Genomic DNA, 13,174 nt, shown 5'->3' on the forward strand with positions numbered 1-13,174 from the left:
GACAAACACCTTCCTCTAGACTAAGATTAAAGATATGACAGATAGCCGTGGGCATAGTCAGCTACCATCCTCAGTAGCCTTCCATTTAAGCTATCAATGCCAGTGTAACGGATGTGAAATAGCTAGCTAGCTAGCTAGTTAGCGGTAGTGCGCGCTAAATAGCGTTTCAATCGGTGATGTCACTTGCTCTGAGACCTTGAAGTAGTGGTTCCCCTTGCTCTACAAGGCTTTTGTGGAGCGATGGGTAACGATGCTTCGTGAGTGACTGTTGTTGTGTGCAGAGGGTCCCTGGTTCGCGCCCGGGTATTGGCGAGGGGACGGTCTAAAGTTATACTGTTACATTGATGCGGTTGTGACCAAAAATTATATATTTTTTTTTTACATCATCCACACAAAAACTTTCGAACATTATTTTAGGTTTAGCTTTTGGTTCTATATATATATATATATATATATAGCTACTATATTGTGATCACTGCATCCAATGGGTATGGATACAGATTAAGTGGTAACCTACACATGGTTTTAGAAACACTGTATACTCCAATCTATTGTTAAATAAGGGATAATCAACGAGGGGCTATGCGTTCTTTGGAAAATAATGAATGACGTGGAAGGTACAGTATGTTCCACGACGTGCCAGCGGAGTGACCTTCCACAGAGTTGCATTATTTTCCAGAGAACGCAGAGTCCCGAGTTGATTATCCTTTTTATACCATGGCTATAATTGACCACATTTGCCGCTAGAAATAGCTAGCAAGTTTACTATATAGAACAGTAGTTGCCATGGCAACCAAACATACTTCTTAGTTGTTTAGTACTAGTTTAGGATTATGAAAAGGGAATTCAACAATGCCAATAATGGTTTTCAATTAGACTTTTGCTTTCAAAAGCAGCTCAAACATAGAACATGTAAGAATTAACTATATCCATTGAATTCTACCGTGCAAATATACTGTGTGTTATAGGGAAATCACGCACGCTCAAGAATGCCCTTCAAGCCAATAAGACATTCATCAAACCACCGTATAATGAGCTGGGGCGTATTCATTATGGAAGCAAACAGCGAAAAGAGTTTCTATTGGACAAATTCAGGTAGGTCTCCTCCCGTTTGATAAGTTTTGTAACAGAATCAACGTAATGATTATGCCCAGTGTATCACCTTCTAAAATGGAAGTTTTCCAATCTTTTCAGTTCAAGTGGCCTCCCATAATACAACTTATAAGGATAGGCAAAATCAGCAACAAGCAACTTTATTGGCTATAAAAACCTAAAACAAAAATATTTTTACAGGCAACATAACATTCTCATATTGCAATGTGTGTACCTACAGTATTCAAGGTGCAATAGTGCACTGGCTGCTTTTGTTGTGAACACAGTAGTAAGTTGTGATGAATAGACTGAATGCAGATTATATACACACTTTAAAAATATATTTTACATTACTGATTAAACTGTACAAATACACATGGAAGTACAAAATAAGTGCAAACAGAACACACAACAGATAAAACTGATATTCAGTACCATTGCGGAGACTGCTTGGCCCGTAGCGTCTAAGGTTTTCTGTGACGAGAGAAAACAGAATTCATATCAGTTCAAACTGACTAATGTTGATGTATATCAATCCACTTCAACTCTCAATTAATTCAATATACAGTAATGCCAGATACAGTATCATGTTTAAAAATTGGGGTATTTTAAATGTTACCTTGCGAAACTCTTTGGCATATGCCTCCTGTCTGCTCCTGACCTCCTTCTGAAGTTTCACCTCATCTAGTCAGCTGTACAACCTGCAGAGACCATGAGAAACAGGTGGCACTGAAAAAACATCCTAGGTACCAGAGTCAGATATCACGTTTTCATGATGTGTGGTTGGGTCTTGTTCCAGCAGAATAGAAAGAACTTATCACCTCTCTGTTCTCTGGCGCATGTCAGCCACATCCCGTTTCCTCATCTCAGGAGTGCTTATCCTCACCTCCCCAACCTTCTTCAGCTTGGCTTCACTCACCGAGGACAAAGAGAGGACTCTGTTCAGTAACAGTACAACCCCTAAGACCAAGTGTTTGACCCATCACTAACCCCTCATTCCTTCCTCAAGAGTTGCCATGTGTTGGTTGGTTGTTAGCACAATATTAGACGTATCCATTGTTACCTAGCAAGGGAGGCTGCAAGGGAGTTTGGAGCTTTGGCTAATGCTTTATCTGCTTGGCATCCACTCCTGCATGGGTTGACTCCACACTCCTCCCCTCTCTCCTGGGTTTAGTAGTGGATGACTGAACAGTGGTTGGGTCAGACTAGGCCCTGGTGGTTGTGTTGGCCCTGGTCTGTGGTTTCAGACTGGGCCCTGGTGTTTGCTTTGGCTTCAGCCATCTTGGCCTGAATCTCCTCCACCCTGCGGGCAGACCTCTGGATCAGGGCTCTGCATTTCTGCTGGAAGGCCTCCTGTAGATTCATGCTGGGACACGACTGGAACTTCAGCAGCATCACTTGCCATGGAAAAAGAAAAAAAGTATAAACAAGGATTCACATATGTACTTAAAGCACTTCAGAACCTTGTACAGACCAAGAAAGGACTCAGAAGGAAAGAGAAGAGTCAGAAGTTTCAGGTCTTCTGGTTCTCACCTGCATGAGAGGGGGTTGTCTCTTCCTCCTGGTCAGAGACCACCCAACAAAATGCATGCAGCGGAGGAGTTTACAGCCGAGATTCAGTTGCTCCGTCTTCACAGACTCCTCTGGTCATTGGGCAATTACCTTCTCCACAATGCCTTCTTGGTCTGATACCTCATCCATCTCTCCTTCCTCAGCAAGTCCGAGGTCCTTTAATGTGGTGTCTGTCAGGCTCACCAGGGTCAGCATGGAATCGTCCATTATCCCCTTCACACTGCCCACCTGAGAAGAGGAGAAAGACATCAAATCACAAAGATCAACTAATAGCATCACAGAAGACACCTTCTCAAAGACCGCCTCGAGTGACATCCATTAAACAACCCCTTCACTGGACCAATAGTCTGAAACATTTGAATAGTGAATTATATGTAATGACATACCATTATTCTCTCCCAGATGGGAGGGCTGATCTTTGACTCTGAACATAGCTGGGCATCCGGCTCTCCTGCACCCAGGTCCTTAATAATAGCACCTCCTTGGTCAACTGTCTGAGGTGCTGGTGTGCTCTCCATATCAGTGTCCATGCCTTCAAGTGGCTTGTCCAAAGTGGGGACATCTTCACAGAGAGAGGCACCGGAGAGGGAACATGCTGCCAGACCCCCCACCTCTGCTCCTGGGGATACATCCAGAGCAGAGTTATGAGGGAGGCACTGGGACGTGGTCAGCTGGTACAAGGAGTCGTGCAGGGTAGGCGAGGGCTGAGGTGGTTCCTCCCCTCCTCTCAGGCACTCAGGAGAGGGGTCAGAGGTGACAGACAAAGTGTCGTCCACAAACTTCTCTGATCATGCAGAGAGTTCAAGGTCCCCTGCAAGTGCTTCATGGTCACTTTCTTCTTCGTGGGAACATGGCCCCTCCACTTCCTCTTCTGGAAGGTGAAAGGTCATGGAGGGTTCAGCTGTCTCGTGTGTGACTTCATCCAGGAGGGGGTGAAAGGAGTCAGAGGCTGGATCCACAGAGACAGAACATAGTAAAATATGATTAACAGTCTGAACCTAGTAACTCCTCCATACCATCACAACAAATGAAGGAAAGGTGAATACTAGTTAGGTGGGTCAACGTCAAAGATGTAGGAAACGGAGGATGAGGTCAAAAAATAAACAGGAAATCCTGATTCATCATTAGAAAACATCTAGAATATACTTACCCCCAGTCCCGTCTACTTCCTGGGAACTGGTTCCAGAGCACTGCAGGCACTGGTAGTGTGGCAGAGGTTCCAGTCCAGGGGGAAAGGAGCGGCTCTGTGAATGGGCTTCAGGGGCTCCCTCTTGGTCAGATGGCACTCCTGTCAGGCCTGAGCCTCTCAGATCCACCCAGCCTAGGGAGTTAGACCCATCAGCTCCTAATGTAGGGGGGTTCAGTACAGCATTAGCAAGAAATGTGCTCTTGCACACTGAAATAAGACATGCAATAACACAAACCAACACACCCTAGGCAGACAGTAATATTCCATCCATATTCACTGACTGTTACCTGAGCTCCCACTCCATTGGGCAGCACACTCATCCAGCTCTCCAACCAGAGGCCCCATCATCTGGCTCTCATCCTGGCCTTTATCCAGCCACTGGGATGACTGGTCCAGTCGAATCTGACCAATCAGCTGGCTCATAGAGGTTGACTGATTGGAGAGTCCGCCAATCATTCTGCTAAAAGTCGAATCCCACCCATGGTCCAGTGAGGTTGATTGACCTGAGAGCTTGCCAATCATTCGGCTAAAAGTCAAGTCCCACCCGTGGCCCGGTGAGGATGACTTATCCAAGGGCTGGCCAATCATTGGGCTGATAGTGGAGTCCTGCCTCGGTTGACAGTGTCCCATTCCTGAAATAAATAAATAAAGTCAATGTTGATACTAAAACAATTTGAGTATTTACTCTGAAGCCATATTGCCATTGAATGGAGTGTGAGGGTGTGAATGAACCCACTTTGTCTGAGCTCCTGACTCTGTGTCCAAGGGGAGAGTGTGTGGGTCAGCCCCCCACACAGGTGACCTGTCTGGTCCCTCATTCTCCTGCAGTTGCTTTGACCAGGGCTTCTGCTTCTGCTGTTGCTGGGACACAGAGAAGCTGGGCTCCTCAAACACTGACCCCTCTATCACTGCAGATGGACGTGGGTGGGAGGAAGGGGGATTGTAAGAGGCTGCTGTTTGGAAATTCCCTAAAATAGCATACTGGAATCAAAAAGAAAGATTCAAATTGTGTGTGTACCCATCTGGTTCCCAGCAGAACTGAGAGAGACAAATATACCAGGGAGCTCAACCTCTATGATGCGCTGGATACTGCTGCTGTGTAGGAGTGAGTGTGAGATGGGAGACCCAGGACCAGATACGTCCCTACAGGAACTGCGTCTTCGCGAAGAGGAGCCATTGAACAATGATTTTTTCCCTCTTCCAAACCCAGCCAAGAGCAGAAAAGAGTCTTATAGGGGGTGGGGGGAATAAAACAGGGGATTAGCTTTCTCCATTTTAAATGCAACTATCACATAGAATTCCTGACATGACTGGCTTGGATAGATACTCAATTAATTAGGCTTACAAACAAGTCAAACACAAACACCTATTTTGGTGGAGGTGTGTTCAGGGTCAGTGGTGGCAAAGCTGCCAGAAGAGATGGTGGTGGTTCTGAGGGTCTACCAGCTGACTGGAAGGACAGGCTCTCCAACTGGACAAAACCGTTGACAGGGACAGAACACAGGGGAAGACACCAGGGTTAGACAAGGTTTGATAACATAGCGACTGTAAATACAGTGCATTCAGAAACTATTCAGACCACTTTACTTTTTCCACATTTTGTACGTTACAGCCTTATTGTAAAATTGATTAAATACATGTTTTTCTTCAATCTACACACAACACCCCATAATAAAGCGAAAACAGGTTTTTAGAATTTAGACTAAAAATACCTTATTTACATCCTTGATGTTTCTACAACTTCATTAGAGTCCACCTGTGGTAAATTGAATTCATTGGACATGATTTGGAAAGGCACACACCTGTCTATACAAGGTTCCACAGTTGACAGTGCATGTCAGAGCAAAAACCAAGCCATGATGTCAAAGGAATTGTCAGTAGAGTTCCGAGAGAGGATTTTGTCGAGGCACAGATCTGGGGAAGGGTACCAAAACATTTCTGCAGGATTGAAGGTTCCCAAGAACACAGTGGCCTCCATCATTCTTAAATGAAAGAAGTTTGGAACCACCAAGGCCAAACTGAGCAATCGGGGGAGAAGAGCCTTGGTCAGGGATGTGACAAATAACCCAATGGTCACTGACAGAGCTCCTCTGTTGAGATGGGAGAACCTTCCAGAAGGACAAACATCTCTACAATACTCCACCAATCAGGCCTTTATGGTAGAGTGGCTGGACAAAAAACAACTCCTCAGTAAAAAAAAGGCACATGACAGGCCGCTTGGAGTTTTCCAAAAGGCGCCTAAAGACTCTCAGACCATGAGAAACAAGATTCTCTAGTCTGATGAAACCAAGATTGAACTCTTTGGCCTGAATGCCAAGCATCACATCTGCAGGAAACTTGGCACCATCCCGACAGTGAAGCATGGGGGTGGCAGCATCATGCTGTGGGGATGTTTTTCAGTGGCAGGGATTGGGAGACTAGTCAAGAGTTTTTATTTTATTTTTATTTAACCTTTTTTTAACCAGGCAAGTCAGTTAAGAACACATTCTTATTTTCAATGACGGCCTGGGAACAGTGGGTTAACTGCCTGTTCAGGGGCAGAACGACAGATTTGTACCTTGTCAGCTCGGGGGTTTGAACTCGCAACCTTCCGGTTAATAGTCCAACGCTCTAACCACTAGGCTACGCTGCCGCCCCTAAGAGTGATGGAAAGATGAACAGAGAAAAGTACAGAGAGATCATTGATGAAAACCTGCCCCGGGGCACTCAGAACTTCATGCTGGGAAGGTTCACCTTCCAACAGGACAACGACCCTAAGCACATAGCCAAGACAACGCAAGAGTGGCTTCGGGACAAGTCTGAGTAAAGGGTCTGTCCCAACTGACAGAGCATGAGAAATCGGCATAGAGGAATGGGAGAAACTCCACAAATACAGGTGTGCCGAGCTTGTAGCATCATACCCAAGAAGACTTGAGTCTGTAATTGCTGCTAAAGATGCTTCAAAGTACTGAGTACTTATGTAAATGTGCTAGCAGTTTATAAATTTGCTAAAATGTCTAAAAACCTGTATTTGCTTTGTCATTCTGGGGTATTGTATGTAGATTGAGGGGGGAAAAATGTAATCAATTTTAGAATAAGGCTGTAACGTGATGGATTCTGGGTTCTATCAGGTATTCTATTGAAATATTGAGTGCTATGCTTTAGAGGGTCTACACCGGAAGTTAATGGTAGGAGGAAAGTATATGGTGGGTGCAATTAAGCTTGGAATGTACTGAGTGTAGAGAAAACGATCATGTGGAGAGAGAGTCATGGATTAGTGATGAAGGGGGTCAGGTCAGGTTAAGGGAGAAGGAAAAGTTTGCCGTTTCACTTAGTTTCCTGCCTAGCAATAAATATACAATGTTTAGCGAGGAGGAGACTCCACCCAAAGTGGTGTATATATATATATATATATATATATATATATACCACCACTATTGTAAACATGTTTTTGTCAATTCAGCCATTCGATCCTCTGGGAATAATAAACTTGGTTTAAGGTCTTACTCTGATAATTAGAACCTAACACAATGTGGAAAAAGTCAAGGAGTCTGAATACTTTCCGAATGCACTGTAAATAATACTGTGGAAAGAGCTCAGTTCAAGTGTAGAAACGCTCATGAAATATGTTCACATATACTTCAGGAATATTTGATTTACATCATGGCTCAGAAAGGAGACACACACAGCTCAGTTCAAGTGTAGAAACCATCATGAAATATATTTCAAATATACTTCAGGACAATATTGATTTACATCATGGCTCAGAAAGGAAAGAGAAATCCAGACACGAACAGAAGACACACAAATACAACTTATTCTCAAGCCATATCATGCGCATTGTAGGACAGACCACAAACCCTCAGATTTGGTAACTCCTCAATTTATTCACAATATGGTGGACCTCTGAGGGAGCCAAATATAACCAGTAAAAACCCTCAGACATAAATCATGGGTTAAACTTGCCTTGATTTTACAGGGACACCTCTCCCAAACTCAGAGGAGTGTTGAGACTGTTCTGGGCAGACCGGGGTGGGATCTAGGCAAAATAATAGTTGGATTAGAGTGAATGAAAATGTCAGAGGACTCCATGACCATCATTCTAAATCTAAGTGAAAGGATCCCTGTCCTATACTCCTGTGGTAACCACCCTGGCATAAGATAACTCCCTATTCCCCTTCATCAATTTCCTCCTTTCCTTACCAGGTTCAGGAGAGGCACCAGCCTCCAGCCGTAATCTCTCTCTCCAGGATAGCTTGCTGGATCTACCAGACCAGGTTTAATATCTCACTCCCAGCTGTGTGTTCCCCTGCACTGAACACAAAGGTGCTGGAGTGACCTCTCTCAGTGGGCCAAGTGGTCCTGTTCTTCTGGGAATGCCCTTTCAATACAAGACAGCCTCACACTCCCTTCTGGACACAGCACATAGTACCTGGTTAGAGACACATGCTTGTTTATGATGTATACAAGTGGTTACCAGAGGTGACCACCGCCACGTTTGGTGTAGTGTATGGTGACCCCTGAGGGTGTGGCTGGCTGACCGACCTGTGATCAGGCTGGTGTCTCCACCTCCTGGATGGCACTGAGCTCATGCTGCTCTATCATCTCCATGACGGCCAGCCTGGCGCGGGCCACCGGGGGTTTGGCTGCGAACTCTGGACATTGAGTGTGTTGTCTTAGCTCGGATTAGCTTCTACAGATGATGTTTGCCCATTGGGCTCCGATGGCCCTCAGCAGAGCTGCCATCCGATGGACACGCTCTGACCCCAGAACCTTTGACCCAAAACCATCAGCGATCTCCGGACCAGGCTGGGGGAGCCACACACACACACCGACACAGAGACCGGCAGACACAGAAAGAGTCAGTAGACGAGTATATCCACACAATTTCATTGAAATAATTTACATGTTCGGGCTACCTATTTATTTTATATGTTCGTGTTACTCTTATTTTTTGAATCACTTTAAACCAATAGTGGCCCTGCCTTAGTAACAGCAGGTAAAACCCTTGAGGTGTTGTTTGTTTCACCTGTTTGTTGTCAGCAGTGAGCAGTGCCTGTAACGCCTCCCTCTGTCTCCTCCTGTGCTCTTCCTCTGCTCTTCCTCCAGCCATCTCCGTTTTTCCTCCTGCTCCCTCTGGGCCTCACGTATCTCCTGCCTCTCCACCTCTTCCCCAGACCTGGGAGTCAGTTTTTGATGGGAGTGGGATGTGTGGAGTAGAGTGGAGGGAAACAGGATGTGGTCTGTAGATCCAACGAGGTAGAGGGGAAAGTAGCCTCTCAGGGATGTCCTCTGGGACCCTACTAAACACATTGTCCGCCAGCCAAGCAGAAAAACCTGCACTTTGGTCTCTTAGCGGTGGGTTCTAGCTGCACTGGAGAGGCCCTGGAGTTGATATGCGAGCAGACTGTTGTGCCAGGAAGGAAGAGAGTTTGAGCCAAGATGGAGGGTGTGAGGAGGTCCAGAGGAGTGTAAGCTCTAGAGTGGGTACTAAGTGCTACAGGGAGACAGGGGAGAAGGGCAGAGCCAGAGGGGAGTTCTAGTGGCACTACTGGTGGAATGATTCCTCCTTTAAAGTGTGGTAGGACAGGCTTTGGTACCAGGAGGGAGACATGTTGCCGTAGTTATACCAGAATAGCGGTTTCTTAGCGTGTGTTGGTACTCTTCCAGACGCCGGCGAGTCTCTTCCACTGACTGGTTATGAAGTATAAGAAATGTAAACATTGAAAATATGGGGGGTGGGGAGGGTTATTTCCAAAAACAACCATAACAGAAGATGTTAATTTCATTGTTACATACAATAGATAGGTACAGTGAGATGTGTTGTTTTACAAGGTCAGCCACAGCAAATTAGTGCTCAGTGCCTTGTTCAAGGGCATAGACAGATTTTTCACCTTGTCGGCTCGGGTATTCTAACCAGCGACCCTTTGGTTACTGGCCCAACACTAACCGCAAGGCTACCTGCCACCCTACGATATCTGCTGTGCACATGTGATACACAAATCAGCAATAGGCAGCTCTTTCAAATGTCATCATACGAATCAGCCATTGCGAGAAACACACTTGTTCTGGTCTAAGAGATGCAGCAGCAGTGTCTTGGGCCATGGCCGTCTGCAGCTGCTCTCTTCCTGGGCCTCCTGCAGCAGCTCCAGCCTGCTCTCCTTCTCCCCTAAATCCTGTAGCAGGGCTATCTGCTCCTGCCTGTCCAGCTCCTCCTCCTGGAAAACAGAGGCAACCACAGGTCAAACTATGAGCGTTCAGCTTTAGAGACACGTTCCCAGAAAGGTAAATGCATTCACTTGTTTTATTATACATCCCCCTCAAGATAGAAATATTACACAGCCGTTATAGACATGCATGAATACATAGATACAAAAACACACACCCTTCTCATCCTCTCGGTTTCAAATGTGTGGATCTTGATGGCTTGTTTATCAGGATGGAGCAGGGTGCCAGCTACTATGTACTCCGCTGTTGTCTATAGCTGAACAGATAATACATGAAGTGGATAATCAAACAAACACTGGGACACTATTCTCTCAATCAATGCTTCTCTTGACCCTTCAACTTTTGGTAGCAAATACTAAGGGCTCACTAACCTTGGGCTGGCTGAGAGGGGTCAGGGAGCCTGGGACTAGTGGTCAATGGTAGACCCCGCTTTTCGCTGGCCAGAAAACCTGACTAGTCGTACCATCTGAGGTCGTGTAGAACTCTGCTGTCTAAATAGTTTGGCAGTCAGACCTGGGGTCAACCAGCCTCCGGTAGCCCCACTGGTCTCTCTGTGACCTGACGCAGGTAAGTAGTTTCTTCAAGGCCTTTCTGGGAGCACCACCTAGAGGCCGGGATGGTTCTACCATTAAAGGCAAAATAATTGTTAACTTTGTGCACATGATCCAACTCCATTTATTACAGTTTGCATAACCTTTTTTTGACAACACTATGGTCATCCTCTGATAGTAATTCAGACAGAGTCAAACATCAGAATGTCATCCATCACTTCACCTTCATCCAGTTGTTCCTCTGCCCCAGCCGAGGGTGTAAGGTCAGGAGTGGCCTCCTCCAGGTCTAGATCCTGTCTGCCAGTGGACACAGCTGGGAGAGGCTCTGGGACCAGCTGCAGTACCAGGTCACATTTCACTCCTGCAGGCAAGAGAGCAGTACAGGTTTAATTAGACGAATAGACAAACTCCATGACAACGTAATAATGGTAATTAGGTGTCATAACGATGTGTCCACACTACTGTCTAGGATAGGGTAAATCTCTCCATTTCAATCAAGTAAAACAACTTATCTATGCACCAGGGCAATACCAACAAATTGTGTACTCATGGCCAGAGTAGAGTACTGAAAAATTCATCCCGATTTGGACCCCCCACCTCCCCTCCTTACTCCTCTCTCCAGTGTACATGTCCTCAAAGGTGAACTCCATGTCCCTCTGCCAGTCCTCCCTCATCTCCTGTCTCTTGGAGAGCAGCTGGAAGATCTGGGCAGGCATTTGAGTCAAATACAATATGCATTGAAAGGATTTCAGGCATTCCTTTAACAGCCCAGGACAGATTTAGCCTCGTAATGCAGAAAGTTGTACATTAACTTTTCTGCCATGTTATCACTTGAATAGTCTTCAACAAGTTGAGCGTGATTGTGTAGAAGTATGTACCTGTGTGAGCCGTTCCCTCCTCAGCACGTGGTTGCCCCTAAGCTCCTCCTGTCCTAGCTCTTGCAGGCACCACACCTCCTCCTTTGCCACCTCCCATGCCTTTGGCTGAGGGAACAAAACACATCGGTTACATTAGAAATATCACACTGGGCCATTGCATATTTTTTAGCTTTAAAAGAGTAGATTACCTGTGCTGTGTCAACTTCCCTGTCCACTGTAGTCTCTGGCATGTGATAGTGGGTCACAGAGAAGGCATCCACGTCCAATTTCTTCACTCCAAGTAGCTTCCTTGATTCAATATTCTGTTAATAGTCAAATGAAATGCACAACAATTTTAGAATATATTTTCTGGTATTGTTTTGATAAGCTCCATTCAGACTGTTAGCTCATACTACAATGGAATAGTTTTAAATGTGTGCTTTCAGAATGTTATGTGGGTTCTGTATTCCATTGTTTCATGCTGCATCGGATTATGAACTTCCCATCCCAAACCTACAGCTTCATAATACAACTTTTGAATGTTAGGACCACAGGTCACAATGTGCCCGAATCCTAAACATGTATTGTACCTCAATTGGGTTGGGTGGAAGGGGTGGGAGGTTGGCCACTTTTGCTGCCCTCTCCTTCTCCACTTGTATGGCCTTCTTCCTAGCCTCAATAAGACTTTGGAGAGAAGAAAAAACAAATGAATATAAAACAAAGTAAAAATGCCATGTTTGTTTGGCCAAATAAAATCCAGTGGATAGGCTCACCGATTTTGTTCCTCCTCTTTCTGTCTCTGTGATTTGAGCGCTTTGATGGCGAGTCGATAGCCTCATCTGCCCGAACGTGATTCTCCTCATTTTTCTGTGCAATTGTCACACAGTCAGGATTCTAGGGAAACATGAAGTGTGCATTGATCAACCCGTTGTATAGTGAAGTAAAGACAGTTATTTTGTGATCTGGGGCAAGACCCATGACCCTAAACATTCCAACAAAACCCAGTAACATTACACTGGCAGTCTGCAATGGATCACACATAGCTAAAGGCATGGGTTGAGAAGTTTTACATTTTCTTTGCCACTTATGTCCCTCTTCCAAAAGTCGGAGATTGTCCTGATAGAACTTTTGCAGGGTCTCCCGTTTCTCCCTCTGCTGTCGCTCCCACTCCTCCTTCAACTCCTGCGCCAGGTTCTGCAGCTCGCGCTGCCGAACCTTCGTGCGGATTTGCAGGGCGATATACCGCTCCTGTTCCCGCACCTGTGAAAGAGTGGTAGTTAATGATCCGCACTTGACAGTATATGCATTGGCATACGAACAGTGAGTGTTTGCTAGCTGGTTTGCTAGCCGTTGGCTACGGTATACCTGTTCTATTCGCAGCTTCCTTCTCCTTTCGTGTTCCTCTCGAATGAGTTGCGCTTCTTCATTTGGACTTAACCGTAATCGAGCCACATTTCTCTTCATCCTTAGAAAATCCAGGGATGTTGACATGCGAAAAGATGAGTTCGCTGGTCAGCACTGGCTGAAAAACACACATGAAAATAAAGTCCATCCAGTTGTTGTGCTAAGCTAGCTAGCTAGCACCAGAAACTTTATAGCAGAACAAATATACCCGTTTTCGCATTCTACATTGTTTTTCTTTATGATGCGTTAGCTAAACAAATAAATAAAATGAATTAGTTCAAGTTCAACTGCGTTGCAAAATC

The 13,174-nt window shown here is 45.4% G+C and overlaps 1 protein-coding gene and 1 long non-coding RNA gene across 4 annotated transcripts; both read right to left on the bottom strand.

The window, feature by feature from the left end:
- Positions 1-1,237: 1,237 nt before the first annotated feature.
- On the bottom strand, positions 1,238-5,330 carry LOC109909250 (uncharacterized). Of its 3 annotated transcripts, none has more exons than XR_004203933.1 (11): positions 5,220-5,330; positions 4,911-5,081; positions 4,590-4,761; positions 4,141-4,485; positions 3,815-4,009; positions 3,051-3,613; positions 2,626-2,892; positions 2,156-2,489; positions 1,914-2,001; positions 1,712-1,793; positions 1,238-1,566 (listed from the first exon to the last, which is right to left on the bottom strand). It is a non-coding gene; the product is annotated as an uncharacterized LOC109909250 (long non-coding RNA). The 3 variants fall into 3 exon arrangements; XR_002257742.2 differs by having other exon boundaries at positions 4,872-5,081; XR_002257743.2 differs by having other exon boundaries at positions 4,872-5,081; positions 5,199-5,323.
- Positions 5,331-7,792: 2,462 nt separating this feature from the next.
- Positions 7,793-12,265, bottom strand: LOC109909249 (centrosomal protein of 295 kDa). Its single transcript, XM_020508311.2, has 11 exons — positions 12,242-12,265; positions 12,059-12,152; positions 11,678-11,791; positions 11,490-11,594; positions 11,222-11,315; positions 10,835-10,972; positions 10,432-10,682; positions 10,218-10,316; positions 8,862-10,050; positions 8,036-8,641; positions 7,793-7,871 (listed from the first exon to the last, which is right to left on the bottom strand). Exons 3-7 carry the CDS (start codon positions 11,717-11,719, stop codon positions 10,552-10,554), a joined length of 510 nt encoding a protein of 169 aa, XP_020363900.1. The 5' UTR covers positions 11,720-11,791; positions 12,059-12,152; positions 12,242-12,265; the 3' UTR covers positions 7,793-7,871; positions 8,036-8,641; positions 8,862-10,050; positions 10,218-10,316; positions 10,432-10,551.
- Positions 12,266-13,174: the final 909 nt, after the last annotated feature.

The sequence above is a fragment of the Oncorhynchus kisutch genome, linkage group LG18 (genome assembly GCF_002021735.2).
Source record: "Oncorhynchus kisutch isolate 150728-3 linkage group LG18, Okis_V2, whole genome shotgun sequence".
NCBI lineage: Eukaryota > Metazoa > Chordata > Actinopteri > Salmoniformes > Salmonidae > Oncorhynchus > Oncorhynchus kisutch.

Excerpts from the sequence above, each read along its gene's own strand:
- LOC109909249 (XM_020508311.2), bottom strand. The coding sequence starts at position 11,719 with ATGCCAGAGACTACAGTGGACAGGGAAGTTGACACAGCACAG. Across the intron at positions 10,973-11,221 it reads CATGTACACTGGAGAGAGGA|GAGTGAAATGTGACCTGGTA; the intron begins GTAAGGAGGGGA and ends TCTTGCCTGCAG. Across the intron at positions 10,683-10,834 it reads AGAGGAACAACTGGATGAAG|AACCATCCCGGCCTCTAGGT; the intron begins GTGAAGTGATGG and ends CTTTAATGGTAG.